This window comes from Exophiala oligosperma (genome assembly GCF_000835515.1).
Source record: "Exophiala oligosperma strain CBS 72588 unplaced genomic scaffold supercont1.2, whole genome shotgun sequence".
Classification (NCBI taxonomy): domain Eukaryota; kingdom Fungi; phylum Ascomycota; class Eurotiomycetes; order Chaetothyriales; family Herpotrichiellaceae; genus Exophiala; species Exophiala oligosperma.
Window position 1 is genome coordinate 3,444,013 of NW_015622819.1, and position 19,650 is coordinate 3,463,662.

The 19,650-nt window shown below is 50.6% G+C and overlaps 5 protein-coding genes across 7 annotated transcripts; 1 reads left to right on the forward strand and 4 right to left on the reverse strand.

The window, feature by feature from the left end:
* Positions 1 to 5: 5 nt before the first annotated feature.
* Positions 6 to 4,765, reverse strand: PV06_02611 (uncharacterized protein; the record flags this gene model as incomplete). Its single annotated transcript, XM_016403313.1, has 9 exons — positions 6 to 229; positions 357 to 490; positions 1,262 to 2,458; positions 2,513 to 2,773; positions 2,822 to 2,927; positions 2,982 to 3,569; positions 3,797 to 4,180; positions 4,228 to 4,444; positions 4,496 to 4,765. The coding sequence occupies 9 exons, from the start codon at positions 4,763 to 4,765 to the stop codon at positions 6 to 8; spliced, it is 3,381 nt and encodes a 1,126-aa protein (XP_016267210.1).
* Positions 4,624 to 8,047, forward strand: PV06_02612 (uncharacterized protein; the record flags this gene model as incomplete). The annotated part of the gene is made up of 1 exon (XM_016403314.1): positions 4,624 to 8,047. Exon 1 carries the CDS (start codon positions 5,930 to 5,932, stop codon positions 8,045 to 8,047), a length of 2,118 nt encoding a protein of 705 aa, XP_016267211.1. The 5' UTR covers positions 4,624 to 5,929.
* A 68-nt stretch (positions 8,048 to 8,115) lies between these two features.
* PV06_02613 lies at positions 8,116 to 11,507 on the reverse strand. 2 transcript variants are annotated; one of them, XM_016403315.1, is made up of 4 exons: positions 11,288 to 11,507; positions 10,704 to 11,225; positions 9,031 to 10,638; positions 8,116 to 8,932 (listed from the first exon to the last, which is right to left on the reverse strand). In XM_016403315.1, the coding sequence occupies exons 1-4, from the start codon at positions 11,292 to 11,294 to the stop codon at positions 8,826 to 8,828; spliced, it is 2,244 nt and encodes a 747-aa protein (XP_016267212.1). In that variant the 5' UTR covers positions 11,295 to 11,507; the 3' UTR covers positions 8,116 to 8,825. The 2 variants fall into 2 exon arrangements, with proteins under 2 accessions (XP_016267212.1, XP_016267213.1); XM_016403316.1 differs by having other exon boundaries at positions 10,704 to 11,507.
* A 423-nt stretch (positions 11,508 to 11,930) lies between these two features.
* Positions 11,931 to 13,525, reverse strand: PV06_02614 (DNA repair protein rhp51). Its single transcript, XM_016403317.1, has 4 exons — positions 13,333 to 13,525; positions 13,205 to 13,284; positions 13,086 to 13,153; positions 11,931 to 13,034 (listed from the first exon to the last, which is right to left on the reverse strand). The coding sequence occupies exons 1-4, from the start codon at positions 13,423 to 13,425 to the stop codon at positions 12,226 to 12,228; spliced, it is 1,050 nt and encodes a 349-aa protein (XP_016267214.1). The 5' UTR covers positions 13,426 to 13,525; the 3' UTR covers positions 11,931 to 12,225.
* Positions 13,526 to 13,713: 188 nt separating this feature from the next.
* PV06_02615 lies at positions 13,714 to 16,759 on the reverse strand. Of its 2 annotated transcripts, XM_016403319.1 has the most exons (3): positions 16,491 to 16,759; positions 15,703 to 16,439; positions 13,714 to 15,650 (listed from the first exon to the last, which is right to left on the reverse strand). In XM_016403319.1, exons 2-3 carry the CDS (start codon positions 15,809 to 15,811, stop codon positions 14,026 to 14,028), a joined length of 1,734 nt encoding a protein of 577 aa, XP_016267216.1. In that variant the 5' UTR covers positions 15,812 to 16,439; positions 16,491 to 16,759; the 3' UTR covers positions 13,714 to 14,025. The 2 variants fall into 2 exon arrangements, with proteins under 2 accessions (XP_016267216.1, XP_016267215.1); XM_016403318.1 differs by having other exon boundaries at positions 13,714 to 16,439.
* Positions 16,760 to 19,650: the final 2,891 nt, after the last annotated feature.

The window sequence follows — 19,650 nt, forward strand, 5'->3', positions numbered from 1 at the left end:
TGCCTTCAGGGTCGTCTCATACTCACTGGAAACACCACCACCACTTCTGTCGCCCCTTCGACAATTACTGCCAAGTAGAAGCGTACCCCCAAACCCTTGAAGGCTTCGTGGATGACAATGTCTTGAATCTGGGTCGTGGGGATGAACGTCGTCGTGGGAGCGGTGAAAAAGTATCGAGAACTCGTGCTGGTTTGGATCCCGAGTCCTTGTAGGACTAGAAGTGATTCTTCTGTGACAGACCGAAAGAAAACAATCAGAGTAGTGTCTTCGATATGAGACGTACAACGCACGACACAGGTGCGAGAGATACCCACCGACATAATCCCTTCTCAAACACGAATAAATCACCAACAAACCCACCCCGGCTAGAATCCACCATTCGCACCTCTCCGTCAAAGGTTTGACCAAACTCGTCGCCGTCCCGAGACCACCGAACTTGAGGAAAGCATCCAAAAAGTAGTCTGCGTTGTTGCCGTCGTCGGTACCGTTGCTGTCAACAACATCATCATTTTCTCGTGCTTTGACCACGTTCACCAGTATGGCCAAATAAATCAAAAGTACCCGACAAGTGTGTCGGAGCAAAGTCCGCAACGTGGCTCGAAACTTGGACGACTCTGGCCTGCGCGTGGTGACTGTGAAAGATACTGTTGTAGGGCTGGGGAGGTAGACTGCGAGGTACTGCGACGGACCACTGGATAACCCTGACAACATTTTTTTTTGTTTTTGTTCTGCCTATGTAGGTATGTCTGCCTTGAGAAAAGCAAAGTGGGTGTCGTTGAAGAGCGTGTAAAGTAGAATAGAGTCATGAGGTTGGGTGTCCTTACTACATATTCCCGTACAGAGTGGCACAATGTGACGAGGCTGAAAGGAGAGATGTTATGCCAAGTCGTATTCGGCAAGTCGGACGAGATGGAATATTTACAGGGGTATCCGTAAATATCTACCAAAGTACTCCGTAAAAAGATCGATCCTCCATACTCTGTACTTCATCACTATCGTACACATTTACTCTGAGTTAATGGACTTCACTGGGATTGATAGTATTTCTTCGCGCATACATTTACTGATATTTGGCTTCCCTCAGTGCCCATTTATGAACTAGATGGAGCTCGTAAATAATCGAACCCCATCGTCGTGCCCGGGATCTAAAGGTCTTTGCTCCGAGGTCCCCAAAAGCGACTCATTCATATAAAAAAGTGGATCATTTTTCTCAAGTGAACTCTGGAGTGGAGAGGTTGAAAAAAATTGATCTAAATCATACAAGCCGTTGAAGTTGAGTGACGTATCTGGTACATAGTAGTTGACTTCCCCCATGTCTTGTTTCAAAATATTGGAATTGTAGGAGACATACGATGGGTCATACAGGGCCATGCCTGTCGGGAGCCGTAGCTTTGGCGGTCGTAAAGGTTCACCAGGTAACGGCAAATGTTTCTCAGAATACGTGTTCCTTGGTCCGTGATGATATTTCGATGAATTCTCTTGTGGTGGCCCAGGGTTGGAATTATACTCTTGCCAGTAATTTGGCAGTCGCCCATCGTAGGAGTGAGATTCTCTGGTGTCCAAAACTCTGTCGCCAGGAATAGATTCGCTACCGGGGAAAGGTTTGAGGACAACATCGTCTAAGCTCGTATGATACGTCTTGACATGCTTTTGAAGAGCAGACCGCGAGGCAAAACCGCGAACGGAAAAGTCACAACTGGGATCCGAGCATCGGAATCGTTCCTCGTGGCATGTCTCGTGCCTGGATCGTTCCTCGGAACTTTGGAATCCAATTGACGCCCGAACACATCCACGTCTGTGGCAGAGATAAGCAGCGTGGCTATGGCGGGCCCTGAAGCTGAGCAAATCTGGGAGGCTGACACCAAGTTCGTTGGCTAATTCTGATGACTGATCATCCAATAAGGACTCAAAGCAGTCCTGGAAGCGGCTGAATGCGATATTGAGCAACATTGGATCGTCCCAAAGACCTTGTCGAGGAGGCTTCCCAAGCAGTGTATTTGCGTTCGCGCCATCGCGGGTTGCCTGTTTTCTCTTCTTCGAATCAAGGTGATGAAGAACGGGTCTGGGCAGATCTTCCAGAGTTAAGACCTGCCTATACATTGGGCCCGTCACAGAAGGGCTGCCATCCACTTGGTTGGACCCGTCATACCCATTAATCTGAAACGACTGCAGTAAATCAACGAGGAGTTGGTGGATTTCCTTCTTCGCGCAACCGTCTTCCTCGGATATCGTTGTCGGCTCAGCTCTAAGGCATTCAACAAGGTGGTTCGTCCAGAATTGATTTATGTATGGGAAAATATCGTGGAACCCTTTCACGATGTCGGCTCTGGTCTGATGGGTGAGAGGCTCTACACTGAAAGGTTGGCAGGTCATCAAATATCGGAGGCAGACTTGAGTGATACTGAACTGGATCTGCTGACGAGGAAGAAATGGACCACTGTGTTCGTGTAAAAAGTACCTGCCAGGAAATCAGCATCAATGGGCTTGCTCTTTCACAACAAGGTATGAGTACTCTCTGCTTGAGAAGTGCACTAAGGTCATAGAGTGATCTTCATGCTCCTCGAGGAGAGGTTTACAAATATCTAGAAAACCTGCATGAAGTTTTGTATTGTCATTGAGCAACGCGTTTTTCTTTTGGAAAATCACGAGATCACACAATTCATGAGCCTTCAGTGGCCGATAGGAAAATGCCAACCAGCCGAAAAGATGTTTGACGCGGCGCTTTTGTTCCACATTGCAGGATTTTTGAATACGTTTAAGTATTGCAGCATATCTGGATCGGATTAGTAACAATTATGAGACGGCAACACAGGGGACCAACACTCCAAAGAGGTCTCTGGGTAATTCGTCCAATGTATTTCGTAGATCCTCCACACTGTGTTGTTCAAGGAGCATATCTAGAACTAGTTGCACCCATAGAAACATACCTACTTTTGACTCAGTAACGTCAACTGGCGCTGGTGGGGGAGGAGGGGTCTTACCATCAGCCTTTTCTACTACGCCCTGCTCAACTTCGGCGATAACGGTTGCTTTGAATCGATCTCTAAGAGGTGATAAGGCAACCTTGGCCAACTTTGCAATATCCTTCGATACCTTGTCCTTTTCTTCCATGAGGACAAGTCGGGGGACTTTCTTCAAGTTCGCCCAAGCCTCCTTGGTTTCCCGGCAGGAGATGAGGATTTTAACAGGGGATTGATCCTCGGAAGACGGCTTGACCGAAACGAGAAGTTGACGTAACTCTGACAATAGCTGTCGTTGATGAATGCCTTCGCACTCGTCGAGGCCATCGAATATCAGAAAGGCTGGACCTGAAGCCTGTAAAAGACTCTTGAGAAGGTCTCTTGCTCTAGAAGCTGAAAGAACAACTCCAGTCTTTGCGAAGTTATTGTAAACATACGAGACAAGATTTCGTCCTTTTCTAACAAGCTGCGCAATGAGTGACCGATATGTCAATCCACAAGCATTGGCTTCAGATCTTGCAAAGCCATAAGCACATAAACAGTAGAGCATGATTGATTCTGGAGGGATTTGGGCGTTTTCGTAAAGATACGTGATCAGGGTAGTTTTCCCTAAGAAAAGTAAAGCTCGTCAAAGACTGACCGGACATTCAGGTAAACATTGACAGTATGACACGGCCACTATCTTCAGCTAGAGTGCGCAACCCTTTTCACGAAAGGAGAGGCAATCGCATGGGCTGTCACTCGGAAATTCCATCATATTCCATCATGATGTAGAGGAGATCAGAGGAGATCAGAGGAGATCAGAGGAGATCAAAGGACTGATTTACGGTACTGACCTGAGCCCGGCTTGCCACGAAGCCAAAGTTGAGGCCGCCCATCCTCAGGATCAAGCCAGGAACGGATTTTAGCATTGTCCAGAATCCATTCGCAGGTGCCTGGTTTCCGAGCGCTGGACCGACATTCGAATAGGTCATCTTGCTCGCGGTCCTGACCTTTCAGATCCAGCCAAGACAAGGTATCGCGTAATTGCCAATGCTGGCGTTCATGCTCGGAACGGTCGAGTTCATCGAGCACTTGCTGGCGGAAGGCCTTTACTTCGAGAAGGTCAAAGGCTTGTGCTTCTTTATCAATAAGGTCACGACCTCTTGATAATCTTTGGAGGATCGAGTTGAAGCGGCGAGAGAAACTCCTCCAGGAGGCATCGAATAAGCATTTCCAGCCTAGTCAGGCAGTTAGATTAACCACAAACCGACTGCATTGATCTCACCTCCACGCCGTAAATATTGATATGCATGTGTATGGAATTCAAGAATATCGCTATAGATTTCCGCCAGGACGACCTGAAAGTCGTCTTGATCACACAACGCTGTTCCGAGGCGGCCAAAACGAGGGAGGTTCTGGGCTATTTGCCGGTAGGCGTCGATGAGCTGATCAAAGGCACTCGTGTGTTCGTCTGCAATATGGAGGACGAGCTTGATGGGAGCCTTTTGATGGTATCTTAATCCATGTCCAAAGATAGGGAGCATCCCACATACCCATATGAAGCACAGATAGGGAGTTCCTGAGCATAGCGTCTCGATAGCTCCACCAAGTTTGTGGAGAGCGTCGAACAATGGCTCGATCCGTCGCATATTCCGTAGGCATCTTCTCTGCGACTGATCCCGTTCGATGATCCGTGCAGCTTCTCGCACATCCGCCAGGGTCGTTGATTTAAACATGCGTGCGTCATTGACCCGTACAAGAGACTCGAAGTTCGTGAAGGCTTCTTTGATTATGGGATGAGCCTGATCTCGCAGGGAAGCCATCACGGCACTGCTTCCACCAAGCAGCAGGCGATGTGACGGGAGGGAAACACAGGGAATTGAAGCTTGGGGTCGGCGTGAACAATGAGAAAAGAAGGGGTCTTCTGTGACAAGCCATGTTATTGATCAGGCGGTGTGACCGGCTGCGACTCGCGGTGAGGCTGGATTGTTGGCGCAGTCGATAGGCGCACTCACTTCCTTGCATCGTAACTACCTCGACATACGGACCAGCCTCTGACTTGAGATGCTTGGGCCTCTTCAACAATACAAGCTGGGATCTTACAGCTGCTTGCTTCAAGAAATTATTCTCAAGGCCAAATTTTGGTACCAAGGCTGACAGTGCTTCCAGAGATTCCCTGCACGAGATATGTATCAGTCCATGGCCACTGCATATGACTACATGCCATCCCGCGACCAGGAGTGGAACAAGAGACGGAGGTTAAACAATCGGAACTTCCAAGAGTTGGTTGTAACACAGTATGGCTCCGAAAGTGAACATCCATCTTTCATGGGTCCGTACAACGCGGATGCGTATCTGTCAGGCCGCAGCACGCAGTACAATCCCGGCCAAGAAAGCATTGCTCAGGAGGTCGACGACAATCTTACACAACTCAGCCAGGTCCATCAAACCTCCTACTTCGAATACACAAGAAGCCCGGTCGATCGAGACACAGATGCGAACGGGATCATTTTACATGGTAGTGAAAGCACGGTTATCTCGCTATTGCAGGTCGACGGCTGTGTTGAAGGCTTCGTTGATGCAACCGAAACCGATGTTCCTCCTGATGCTTTCTGTATAGATCCAGATCCCGACCAGGAATGTTCTGCATCTGTATCGAGCATGACTATTTGTTACGGGATGCTTTGCGATATCCAAGTCGAGATTTTGATGTCGCATCAGTCTTTAATGGCATATCAAGCCTTGTGCTGGGACGGGTTCAGAGCGTTGCAACATCCAACCGATAAAATCAAGTTGCCGAACTTGCTTCAACTACTGCTCAAATACTTCAGACACTGTCTTCTGAAGCCTGTACGGAATTTCAATTTTGGCTTTGGCCACCACAGCAATCGACTGACCAACAATGTCATGGTTCAGAAAAGCCTACAGCTAGAGGAGGTGGTCTCACAGTCCGCAATCTATCGGTCATCTTATACGGGCCTAACAACATGGCGGATCGTGTAGCAGAGTGGCTTGACAGCCTGAAGATGTATCTCCAAATCCCTGGAGCATGCGATCGAGATGTTCCCTACATCAACCCGCACTGTCTGACTTCGAACCGAGAGTCAATAGTATACACTTCTGAACTCCCCTCTGACCTTTCAGTAAAGGCAGACGAAGGCCAGAACTTCAGCGATGATCCTTTCGGGGACCTTTATAACAGCTCGGTCTTTGAATTGGCTCCTCAGCCGAGCGCAATTGCCTCGAGGCTCCATGATCATCAGAGACAAGCCTTGACCTTCATGATAGAACGAGAAAACGGCTGGAATTTATCTGGGACGCGAATGGACATATGGAAATCTCACATTACTGCCTTTGGCGACAAGAGATACAAGAACACAGTGTGCGGACTTACGCAAGGACATCCGCCCGAGAACTTCCAAGGAGGGATCATTGCGGATGAGATGGGCCTTGGAAAGACTTGCACCATGCTGGCTTTGATAGCGGCAAATCCTTTTCAATTCGTCACCCATCCTCGCAATTCTGAGTGCGTGAAAAGCACGTTGATCGTTGTGCCATTTTCTTTGTTGTTTGTCTGGGAGAAGCAAATCAAGGAACACCTCTGCCCAGGGCAAGTCCGCCACACTATATTCTATGGCCGCGACCGCCAGAAAGTCGTCAATCTCAATGATCTTGATATCGTCGTAACCACTTACAACACGGTTGTCTTAGAATGGAAGAATTACAAGCCATCGCGAACTTCCTCTAATCGCAGTCTTTTGTTCAGCACATTGTGGCATAGGATCATCTTGGACGAGGCTCATGTCATCCGCTCCAAGGAAACCCTATGTGCCAAATCCGTCTATGCTCTGCAAGCAGAACGGCGTTGGTGCATCACTGGTACTCCAATTCAGAACCGGTTGACAGATATCTACTCTCTTCTTCGCTTCCTCCAGGTGCACCCTTATGACGGTCTGCGAATTTTCGAGGAGCAAATCTTGCACCCATGGAAGTCAAAGATGGACGAGAATGCCTTGAAGAGACTTCAATCGATCATGAAAGCGATTGCCATTCGTCGTCCGAGAGCCGTTATTGCTCTTCCTGATCGCATAGAGCACACTGAAAAACTTGATTTTACGCACGAGGAGCGTATTGTTTATAACACGGCACGAATCGGCGCCATGGAGGTTCTAGAGAGCGCGACAAGTGACAACCAAGCCACATCGGGATCTGTATACCTGAATGCATTCCAACGAGTCAACGATTTGAGATATATTTGCAATCATGGTGTCAGTCCGCCACGTCGCAGGCAGCAGACGAACTCTGTGGATGGATTCGAACAGGTGTCGTATTCTCTCCCAGATGAAAGGCTGGAAGCATGGAAGGATAGCACAGACACATTATGCATTCATTGCAGCGCGGAACTTTTGGATGAAGACGAAACCGAGCGATTTCTTTCTGTTCGTGACAGCGGTGGCCTCGACCAGCTGTCATCTCGATCATGCAGAAATTGTGCTCTGCGAAACCACCTGCTCCTGGCCCCGTCAGCGTCGAATCCGTCCTCTGAAATATCGACGCCGGTCAGCTTCAGTATGCCGGTGCAGGCCTCAAGCAAGATCAAAGTCCTCGTATCGCAGATTGAACAACTCCCGTTCGATGACAAATGTGTCGTTTTTTCATACTGGACGTCGAGCCTGGACGCCATCGAGGTCGCCCTGAACCAAGCACAAGTTCGATTCTGTCGCTACGACGGTCGCCTGAACCGACAGAGACGCAGCCAGGCGTTGAGCGAGTTCACCACCGACCCCTCGCTGCGCGTCTTTTTGGTGTCCATCACCTGCGGAGGCCAAGGGCTCGACCTCACGGCCGCGAACCATGCCTTTTTGCTGGAGCCGCAGTGGAACCCCATGATCGAGGAACAGGCCATGGCCCGGGTGCACCGACTCGGCCAGCAGAAGCCGGTCCGTTTGGTGAGGTTGCTCGTCAGGGACACGTTTGAAGAGAACATTGTCCGACTTCAGGGCCGAAAACGGACCCTGGCCGACCTCATCGTCGACCGGTCGCCGTTGAAGGAAGGCTCGGACGGTAAGAAGCAGTTGTATTATCTACGTGAATTGGTAGAGTAGGCGTATTCTGATTTATCCCATCGTTCCTTTCTCGAAAAAGCCTCCGAGATCTTTCGGTCCAATAAATGGGCAAAACAAAAAAGAAATTGTGATTTTGGGTATCTAGACTCAACACGACCACGGCACAACCTGGGAATTCAAGACCGCAGATGTAGTACACAGCTATTATGTGTACCGCCATGAGTAAAAGTACAGAACAGAACAAGGTCTTCCAGAAGCATTAATCTCAAGTTCTTCTTCTTGAGGCCCGATGCACCCGACCCACACGCAGTTTTTCAAAATAGTTTCGGTGATCAATAATAACTGCAGCCCCTCTGCAGAACCAGACGCTGGTCCGAGACAGCGTTGACCGTTGTCCCCTTTCCCGAGTGATGCAAAAAAACCTGATGACAATAAAAAGTGATACAAGCGGTAACTACACTTACACCGGCGTGCTTGTGATTCTGTTAACAACTTCTCTGATGAGGGGAGAAATTTGTTGTGGAAGTCAAGCACACACGGGATGTAAAGGAACTGGTCGGCTAACCGCGGCCGCGTGGACAATTGCACATTCGCTCACCCGTGTGCTCTTCAGTCAAGAGTCAAAAAGCGAAGAAACGAAAGGATAGTTCTTCAGATAATTCCCTTTCGAGACCGAGGCCGAGACCGAGAAGGACAGAGGGACGAAATATGTCCTGCTCAACTCACTCATTCGAATGAGCGAGACATGTCGCGGCTGTAAAATAAGACGACGTGGGACGATTGATCATCTATGTCGACAACCTTCGACGGTCAACATTTAGATCATGTTGTCCTGTTCAGTCGTCGCTGTGGCGGGCGCAGATGTATTCTCGACTGGAGTTTGTTGTCGAGCAGCTGCAGATGCAGGCGGTGTCAATTTGGGAACTGTGGAGCAGATTACAACGTCAGTCAACCGAAAGCTTCTCTCTCTACAACTGTCCCAGCTGGTGAGAGAAAAAAAAGGAAAAGGAAACAATACATACTTGACATTCCATAACCCTGCGTCTTGCCCTCACGATCATGATTGTCTATTTCGACACGAATCGCGACGTTCAATCCACCCTTGAGCGAACCTTGGGCATTGATTCCGTCGGCGGCAGGATGCTTCGAGCCAGCGCCATCTTCGCCCGCGTGGAGCGGGCTGTGGCCGTCCGTGCCAGCGTTGGGACGTGACTTGCCCAACTTCCCTGTCGAGTTGACGTGCACGGAGCCATTGACTCCCCCATTGGCCTGCTGCTGCGCCTGAGGGTCGCCGCCGCCGGGGTGGTGGTCATCGTCGTCCGGGATTTCCGTGATACAGGCGAAATTCCGACTCGGCATGGTGACGTTGTTCCAAGTCGCGCCCTTTTCCTGCCCGCCGGGCTGTACATCAAACATGCTCATCAGCGTCTCGTCGGTGTTGCCGTCTCTCAAATGGTGAATCTTGTTGCGTCGCGCGAGCAGATTGGCAACCGCCTTGGGAGGAGGTTTGTTGGTGATGGCCGACGAAATGATGTTGACCATGTAACGTGGGTCCTCGAGGGCGTCCATGTTGTCCGCAGGGGTCGAGTAGAATCGGCCAATCGCGGCAAGATGGACGTCGCCACCGAGTATAGTCACACGCACCGAATGCTTCGCGGCGAGCTTCTGTAGGCGGACGACGAGCTCGCGGCGTTCGTGCTTGTGATGTCGGGCCGTGTAATGGTCGTCAAGGTCGTCCAGCAGATCCACCGACCCATCGAAGTTGTTGAACAGACCACCGGCAAAGCCGAATCTCTTGTTCAAAAGCTTGATAGGCGCCATGATCGGAGAGGTGAAGATGTTTTCGAGCCATGCGAGCCGGGGATAAGCAATGGGCACACCCAGGAGCAGAATGAGATGCTTGATCTCGCCACGTGCATCTCTGAGTTCGGTGTCCAGTCGGTCAAAAATCAAGTCATAGGTTTCCGGGTAATTGACTTGTTTCCTGGTCCGCTCGGTTCGGGCGTCAACGCCACAAAATGCAATTCGTCTGCCTAGGCGCATGTACAGATTCCTCGATTTCTCCTCGACGTACGGTCCTGGTCGCTTTCCCACGATCCAGCTGGGATCATCCGCAGTCCTCTTATAGACATACGTATCCTTCAACTGGCGTGGATCGGCACCTGCGGAGCCGTCTGCGGTCGCCTCCATGGTCGAAGGCGCATCGGTCGTGAATGTCGACACCGGTGGAGCTGTATGATGTTGAAACAGACAGTAGTATTTGAAGCTGACGCCGCCTATGCCTCGGAAGACGGCGCATCTCATGAAATGGTCCGTGTATGACCCAAACCCATCGATGATGTCGTGGTCGTCCCAAATGTTGATCTGAGGTATTTGAGAATTCGCCGCGGCAAAAGGCTCAGTGCCGTACCATCGAACATAGTTATTGAAGTAATATTCGTCGCATTCTTCCCGCATGCGCTCATCAAACGGGTAGTCTCTTCTTTTGGCGGGATTGGCAATGTTCGTCCACGGCTTCAACGGCCCATTCACGCGAACTCCATCGTTGTAGATCTGGTCGCCGCCGCCGATCATGACATGGAAGGGTTTCTCATTGTGAATCCGCAAGACCTCATTCCACAGCACAGGGCCTTGTAAAGCAACTTGTTAGGTCTTGCACTCGACAAAACAGACCTGCATGCCAGGCGAAACTCACCTGACCAGAAATCTTCATCCGTGCCTACAGAGAAGCCATTACACGAGTGAAACATTATGCGCATAGATTCGGTCACCGCAGGCACCACGAACACCCTCGATGACTCTTTGCTCACATCTGAGAGGAAGCGCATGTTGGGTATTGTGTACTGCCATTGGGCTTCCGCCTCTGCCAGGGGCAGCTGCACACTAAATCGCCAGAAAGCCTTGCCCGGATCTTGGTAGAGCTTCAAGCCCTCGACTGTCTGTGTTGGCGAACTCTTGACCTTTCCACTTTTGTCCCATGCGCCCAGCGATTTCAGCTCGAGTGTTGGCTTCTGTTCCCCGGGCTTTGTGACGACGAGCACGGAGCCATGCCAGAACATATCTGTCCCTTGCTCGCTCATGCGCTGGTAATTGAGAAGAGGGCCGCAGATGACTTCGATATCGGATCCCGAGTGTCCAGCATCTTGTCCAGCCCCGGAGCCGGCTGGATTCTCGGTGACCTGCTGATGATGGCTCTGGGCTGTGCCATCTAGCTGTCCTGTTACTCTGTGTTAACAGGAGACCAATCGTGAGCAGTCCGGGCAGGGAAAACCACAGTACCTTCCATCTTGCTCAACTTCTCCGCTCTGAGAGGCTCGTTCGTTGACCAATATTAGTAGCTTGGAGGGAAAGTTGGAGCTGGTGATAGGATGTAAACAATGCAATCGGGGTCCAACACGACACCCCCTAGGAATTACTTCAACCAGGTAAAATAGGTCGAGGGAATGGCGAGAAACGAAGAATCAGGTCAAGGGAAGGGTGACAATGACAAAAATACTTGTACGGAGGAGTGGCTTGCGAAACAATGGCATGCAAGTTCCAGCTATACAGTACGGTGGAAGTCCAGCGCAGCCTAGTCAGCGCCAGTACAGTACTCGTAAGGCCGGCCAGTCAAGTCAGCGTTGGGAAATGAGCGCATGGGCTATTGTACAGGCTTAGGCATGCAGACTCCATCATCGTAGGGGCTTATGGGCGACAACAAGGTGCCTGCTGCTGGGGCTACGGGGGTGTATGATGACGCCAAGAAGACTGAAGCCTCGCCTAATACGTAGTCCTCCCCAGGGCTCTACACACTTTTGCATTAGAACCCGTGGGCATGGCTCATGAAGCAATCAAAGCTCTACAATTCGCACACTATCAAGACAAGACTTCTTGACGTACAACCGGATCGACGAAATGTCCACATCCAAAACCGGGAACACCATCAACATGTCGCCTGTTCAGCTGGGCACTCTCAAATAGTTCGCCTTCTATTGGCTTTTAGACTACCACACCACTTATCCGCTATGATGCTTAGCTCGATCCCATCGTTGCCGTCGACTCCGAAAAGATCTTGGCCTTTTGATATTGTATGCCCTCGCCGATCGTTGTCCTTGCATGTCTGTAACAGTCTCATTGCAGCTCCTCCCACCCTGTGAACGCCGATCGCTATACCCGGTACATAAAGCATGGCCAATGAATCGTCTCGATAATTGTACATCTTCTCCTGTTGCTGTTGTTCACTCTTTGTCGTCTTTCGGCTGGGGGTCACCAATACCGTGCTCGTAGATCGCGAACAAAGTATCACTCTCGGGCAGGCACGGGCTGTCGTAGATCTTGCAGATACGGGTTTCACCCCGTCCCTTCTTCAGACTGAGTCGCGTGGTACTTGCATGAGCAATGATGTTACCACCAATGGGTTTTTTGGGGTCAGGATTGAACATGGCACTGGGCCCTCCGTCGACCTGTGCAACCACTTGATTGGTGATGACCACGGCGATTCCAAATTCATCTGCGAGCCGCTGTAAGGTGCGCAAGAATTTGGCCATGTGTGACTGTCTGGACGACAATTCTCCTCGACCGTTGTAGTCAGTCCGGTACAGTGACGTGGCAGAGTCGACAATGAGGAGCGAAAACCGTGTTTCACACATCATCTGTGAAGCCTGCTGTAGAAGCTGCAGTTGGTGTTCAGAGTTGTACGCTCGTGCATATGCGACATTGTCGAGGACTTCTTCGCCCTCCAAGCCATAACGGTTGGCAACCGAGAGCAGACGAACAGGTCTGAACGTGCCTTCAGTGTCGATGTAGAGGCACTTGCCTTCTCCGCCGCCCATGTCAAAAGGCAATTGGCAAGTAACAGCCAATGTATGGCATATCTGACTCTTTCCCGTTCTGAATTCACCAAATATCTCAGTGATGGAGCCGGTCTCAACACCCCCTCCCAGTAAGCGATCGAGGTTCTTCGAGCCGGTAGTGATGGAGATGAGCTCGCTTCTTCGTGCATGCATTTCGGTGGCAGTGGTGAAGCCCATGGGGACCAGTTTCATTGCTGAAAAGTGCATTAGCCATGTGTGGCTGAAAGAATACAAGGTGAGCTAACCTTCGTTCAGCAGCTTGGATGCCTTGGCTTCTGAAATTCCCTTGATCTGCTCGAGGGTCCGTCGCGGACTATCATGGATCGGTTAGTTATGACTTCGTATCGATCATATCTCAACTCACGTGTACGCTATTGATTCGACGGTGTGAAATCCGCCTTCAACGACGAGTTTTATGTCTCTGTCGGTCAATCCGGCAAGCCCCTACTCTGTGTAAGCGCAGTGAAAGTGTCGGGGCGCATATGTGCATACCACCAATTGCGAGACTGGTATTGGTGCCCCGGGGCCTCCAGGCATATCATCGTACTCATCCTGGACGGCGTCCGAGTTATCAACTTGAGTCATGATGATGGCTCACAAGGCTGAGTTGGTCAAGGAAAAAAGGAATAGGGATGCTGACGAAGTCGAGAACCAGAGATGCGATTAAGACTCAGCCAGGTACGAGAATTCCCAGTGGCGATGTTGAGAAAATCAAAGTTCCTCGCGTAAACAGCGAGGTGAAAGACGCGACCGCGTCGCGTTCTACCACGAAAGCACGTGATGAAGGTCAATTCTTGTCCACTCCTCTTTCATCGTACTTGACTTGCCAAACTCATCTAGTCACCAGCCATCATGGAATCAATTCAATTACCTCTCAACAACAAATGAATTCTCTATTACAATAACATAGCAATTGCCACCCATTCGGTATCACTACCGGGTTGATCCACCAATTGTCAATTTTACCATTTTGCGGCCATTTCCATGCACCCAGCCATCATAGTTGTACATCTCTTGAGATCTTATCGACCTCCCTTCTAACTCCGTCGCTGTCGTATCATGATTGCTTCCAAAAATGCAATGTCAAAACCGGGTATTTTCCCATCACTCCCAAAGGTGAGAATATTCTGAATCGCGCCATCGATCTACCCTGGACCCTCATAAACAGTTTGCGATCCGGTGCTGCTAATCGAGCACTCTGGAGATGTATTTCATGAACTCCTGGTCCTCCAACAACCGTGCCATATCCTCTTGCGTCATCTGGATAACAACTTCGAGGTAATCTTTGCGCTCATCACGGGGGAGCACAATGCAGGAACCCGGATCTTTGGACCAGGGTTTTCGCACCCAATCGGGCGGACCCAGGCCCATTTCAAATGTTGCTTCATAACAACTCAGCTTTTCCCAACTGGTGACATACATGTCAGCACCATTGGCTCGATCCATATTGCTGGCTTGGAGATCGCGCACGTCGATTTTGGGGTCGACGTAGCGGGCCAACGCAATCGCCTGTCGAATATAAGATTCGTTTACATCGTTGATAGCATTGCGTATCGTCACTGCAGATTCTGCAAGTGCAGCAGCACTGCTACCCTCCAAGTGGGACAGTGGCATTTTTGCAGAAGCAAAGTCAATGGCTGCCCCAAAGTATGAGTCCGGCAGTGGTTTCTTCAGCTTGTTGCGGATATTGACTGGTATCAGAAGACTCGACTCTTGGACCTTGCTGTCCGTTGCCAGTGACGGAATGCGCGCTCTGGTCATGCTGTGCCAAAGCAGTGCTTGCAAGGCATCATTTTGGCTGAAGAAGTCGCTGCCAGAGACAGCCTGTAGACTTTCTCTCAGTTCTTGGAGCCCTAAAAGCGGAAGAGAGACGACACATCCGCGGCCTTGGACCTTTGCACCACCCTTGATTTCCGACCTTTGCTTGACGACCTTGCATTTCAACCGTCGGTCATTAATCTGATTTGCGGAGCTGTACGACAATTCCTGTCTGACGATGCTTTTATGGTGTGCAAATGCGTTCAATCTTCTGGACAGACTTGGGGTCTCATGGCCTTTGCTGTCCAGGTATCGGTGGAAGGTGAAATCGTCGTTGAGCACACTACCGGAAATGAGCTGTCCAATACCTGTGCCGTCCGAGATACAATGGTGCAGATACACCGAGACGATGAGGCCTCCTCTCACAACATTTGCTTGAACTCGGAACACTGGTGCTCGTTCTTCATCTGCCGATTCAGACAGAGCCGACACTAGTTCCGGCTTGATCGTACTAGGAGGCAGAGCCTTAGCCTCCATTTCTTCATATGTGTACGGGACTTCGTCGTGCGAAAGGTGCCGGATGTTGACAGTTGGAAACTCAAGAAAGTCCCGGTCAGAGAAGTGAATCTCAACAGCTCCCACTTGCTTATTGGGCTCCTGGACGGACACCACATAGCCACTCAGGTATGGCTTTGCATCTACAAGCTTTCTGATGTATCCATTGAGTCTTGAAAGTGCCAGGGGAAGCATATCATCGTCGGGTACCTTATATGCCAGGCAGATACGAATGTAAGACCGAGGCATGCAATGTTCAATACTTGATAAGTGAATGACATGGTCGCTTGACTCTGCTGTTGGGTTGATGTCGATGCCACCATTGAGAACGCTTGCATCCACCAGATCTGCGAGGCCGGAATTGTTCTCTGATACAGGATGACCCGCAAATTCGTGTCTGTCGGATTCGAACGAATTGGGAGAGGGAGGCCCACTGCCAGGGCTGGCCGTCGAAGTTGAGAAACTTGACATTTGATCGAATGGGAGGGTACTTGTGGCTTTATCTCGAATCAGCTGAGACCGAAGGGAAATTTTGGATGTGCGAATTACCGAGGAGAGAACAGGCAGGGCGCGGGCGTTCAACGTCAAGAAGAGAGCTCTTGTTGTCTGATAATTCCTGCGAGAATGATAGACGAGCATTATGTTGAAGCAAAAGCATGATTGAAAGGTTGCTTTCTAAACAGCAACGATCAATGCTTGCTGTTTGTGTATATATGGGTGGAAAAAAGGACTGTAAAAGGATATGGTGGGCTGCCGGACGTGTGACGACGAGTATTGTTGTGCTTTTGGGCTCGGATTTTGCTGTACACTGACGGCCTGAGATTTGCGATTTCCGGATGATTTACAGGCCGGGAACAACGTTGTTAGATCCACAGACCTGCTGGTCAAAGATGGGAATTCCTCTGCTGGCAGACCGCTCGGGGGGACGAGAGACAAGATTCAAGCCCGACAATCGCCACGAATGGACCAATCAATCGTCGAGACCTGGTATTTGCCTGACGCAGAGAATCGAAAGCTAGCAGGTTCTAAGTCAATTGAAAGCCATACTGCAATCGACTAGTACACGCAATCGAGACAAAGGGACGCAGGACTCTATATAGACGAAGACAGTCCAACGTCCAACTTCTGGACCTCAGAGTAAGAGAGGCGGATTTGAGAATCCGCCAACAGGTTGCCTTTTTGACCGCGATACACGGGTACGTGTTGATCTTTGTGGGGGGTAGGGTATCGATACTTCGGGTATATGCCCTTTTAGCAACTTTGCGGGAAGACCCATGTAGGTGTCTCTATTCGTTCAATTAGCGTATACCGATCCACACAGATGCAGGAAGTCAGACCTCGTGAGGATGCTGAGCCGTAGATTTCCAAAGCAGGAGTCATTCGTGCGCAGAAACTCGAGCAAATCCAAAAGATTCGATAGCTATCCTGCGGTATACGAGTAAGGCAGCCGCAGCATGGAAGATTGGCAGTGACGAACTGACGAACCAAAGCCAGCACTTACACTGACGCCAATGCTGTGTCACTTCGCCAGTGTTCCGTCGCCGAAAGCGTCAGCCTCGCCTTTTTCCCCTGCGCGTCAAGTCGAGTGGTCCCAGCTGTCCGCGGGATTGCACCGGTACTTATTGTCGGAGCTCTGGAAGAAGTGAGTAGCCTGGCCAAGATACTCTGCACTTGCAGTCCTGTCAGAAGTAGCGGCGAGTCAGGGACGGGACGACGGAGACTGCGTCATCTGTTGGGTCAGCTGAGAATGATTGCTCCAGCATGCAGACGCCGCAGGCCCTGTTGCAGACACCCTACTAGAAAGAAAAATTGAGCGGTGATCAGAAGGAAAATCGAGGGAATAGAGCATCCAATAGCTCATGCCGAACACAAGGCAAGCGAAGCGCCGCTCGACATCGTGCGCTACTGCAGCATGCATGATCGCAGAGGGTGGTGGTGGTGTGGGCTGTGTGGGAGGGGAACGCTGGATAAGAACGAGACATTCGTGAAATAGGCCTAGCCGATGCCAGGGTAAGCAGCATGGGGGTATGTTGCTAATGACTGACGTTTTCGACGCTCGAAGAAAGTTGCCAGGCCGTTGTACGTGCCGAACCTTAACAGTGTCTCTGATGATCCTCGCATGGACCTTGAAGTGGATCTGACCCTTTGGACGGAGTGCCCGTAGTCAGGTCATCACAACTGTTTTGCTCGGACACGAGTCGAACGGAGCAGGACTGGTGGAAGAGCGATGCTTCGGACTAGATAGGCGTATTCGGTCGGCATCGCCCCAAAAAGGCGGCGTACAGGCAGTCGTTTGATCAATCTCGCAGAGATGGGTTGGCACGGAAAGGTCCCCTGGACGAGTTCGCCGAAGGACAGGGGCTTGTGGTTGCCTAGGCAGACGTGGAAGGAAAAATCCCTCCCGAACGAAGCTCAAGGTCCTTGTTGTCAAGATCTGGCAAAAAGCGATAGTACGGGAGGTCGAAACAGTGGTGACACCAGCGGCCTTGTCCTCAGGGGACCCTGGTGTTCATCCCACTGTGGATCGCTTATTGCATTCAGAGCTTATTGCCAATTGAGAATGGTCGACGGGGAAGCCGTCTCCCCCCCGAACGCGCCGTCTTCCGCGCCATGGGCAAGCTTCTGTGTGATACGGCTAGGGTTGGTGCTGCAATGAGCCGCTCACAGCTCCTGGCCATCGAAGCCCTCTGCGATGGCTTGAAGCATCCAAATGAACCCTGGAACTTCTGCCAACTCCTGCATGGGTATCTGACTCACCTGACAACCTCGTATACATGTTGACATTTAGGGGCTCTATTTCCGCACATGGTTGATGCCTTCAAATTTGGACCATGCCGACAGCGCAGAGTAATTCGATACGTACAATCCTGCCTTGTAGCCACACCCAATCCGATGGCTGAGCCCTCCGGCGTTCATCATCGTCAAATCACTCGTCCAAAAATAGCGATTGGGCCGTGGCCAATGACCCCAGGGGCGCTTACCATCAACTAGTCGCAAATCCTCTGGATGCGCAAATGAGGCTACCCTCATAGGTACTCCATCAGGATACGGTGTATGATATACATATTGTATCGAGCACTTTGGCTCCATTCGTCGGCCACCACATTCTCCAGATGATCGCCGCCTAGGTACGCTTCTTCGAGACAACACCCACAAAGGCACTCCTACGAGCACTTGTAAAGAGGAAGCATTGGCTGACCAAGAACCAGCACCCACCTCAAGGTACCATAGTTCGCTCATTTCGCGTATAGCACGGAGTAGAGCATTACAAGACGGCATCCTCGATGAAGAATCGGATCACGCATATTGTAGTAGCAGTTCCGTAGCCGAGTGGGGACGAGGACGCTGTCAGAACAACAGATTGACACCGCATGGTAGCAGTTGTGATGACCATGTGCCTAACGTGTCAATCCTCAAAGTACCGTCGATCAAAGATCACCATCACGTTGCCAAGCCTAATTCAACTTGGGCATGATACGCACCCGTTCGCATACCTGGCTTGCACGCCTGCAGTGCGTTTACCAGGGGGAGCCTGGGATCATTGGTGTGGAACAAATACAGCCTGATGTTTCTTTATTGCTGCCCGAAGTTACGGAACTGGAGTCGCCAATTGTTGCTCGTCATCATTCACCGCCATCTCCATGGCTGCATATTTTGAGACAGGTGATGGTGCTGTTGTGGTTGTCACCTATGATTTCAATCAAGTGCTAGTATTCCGTTGCCCATAAATTGGCTGTCGCAAGCGGCTGTCACTGAGCCGAAGCAAGGCGAAGGCGGGGTCTTCTAAGGAATCAATTCTGCTGCAGGTGGACAATCGGAGAAAGCAGTGTTTCCTTTTCATCAGAGATAGCGAAAGCGCCACAATCCATGGCGAGCGGACCCATTCTGGAAATAAGCCTCGAAGCCGTGAAATGTGTTTTGAAGTAAAGATTCAGACCGAGTTCGTCAGGCGGTGCAGAAGCGATGAAGTCCTGTGAACGTTCAGCTTCGGGACAGAGGCAGGACTTCCGCGCATCCGCCCGAAGCCAGAGTGAGAACCACACTCACAGCTAGTCCTGATTCTCGAATCATCAAGCACAAATACGTAAACTTTGGAGATCCGGATCCAGCCCACACATTGAGAGATATTCCACACCAGAATCCACCAAGCCAGGAACGAGCATAAAAGTACCACAAAAGCCGTCCAGGTAAACCGATTTGGCAACAGGCCTCCGGGAGAAGTTGCAGCATCGCTGTCAGAATATAACATCTCCGGAGTTCGGCTGATTTATGTCAAGCTGACACGCTATGCTTCGGCCACAGAGCGAGGTGGACGTCCTAGCCCAGCGCCTTGTCACGTCCAGTGTAACCAGGTGAAGCGATTCGTGTCGTCTAATCACTTCAATCGCAGCCGAAATTCCCGCCAGACCACTAGTCGTGGGACACGTTGGGTGACATGGAGGGCTGCTTCGGGGGACAATGCCAGAAATGCAGATGCAAGAACACTGGTCATGATTC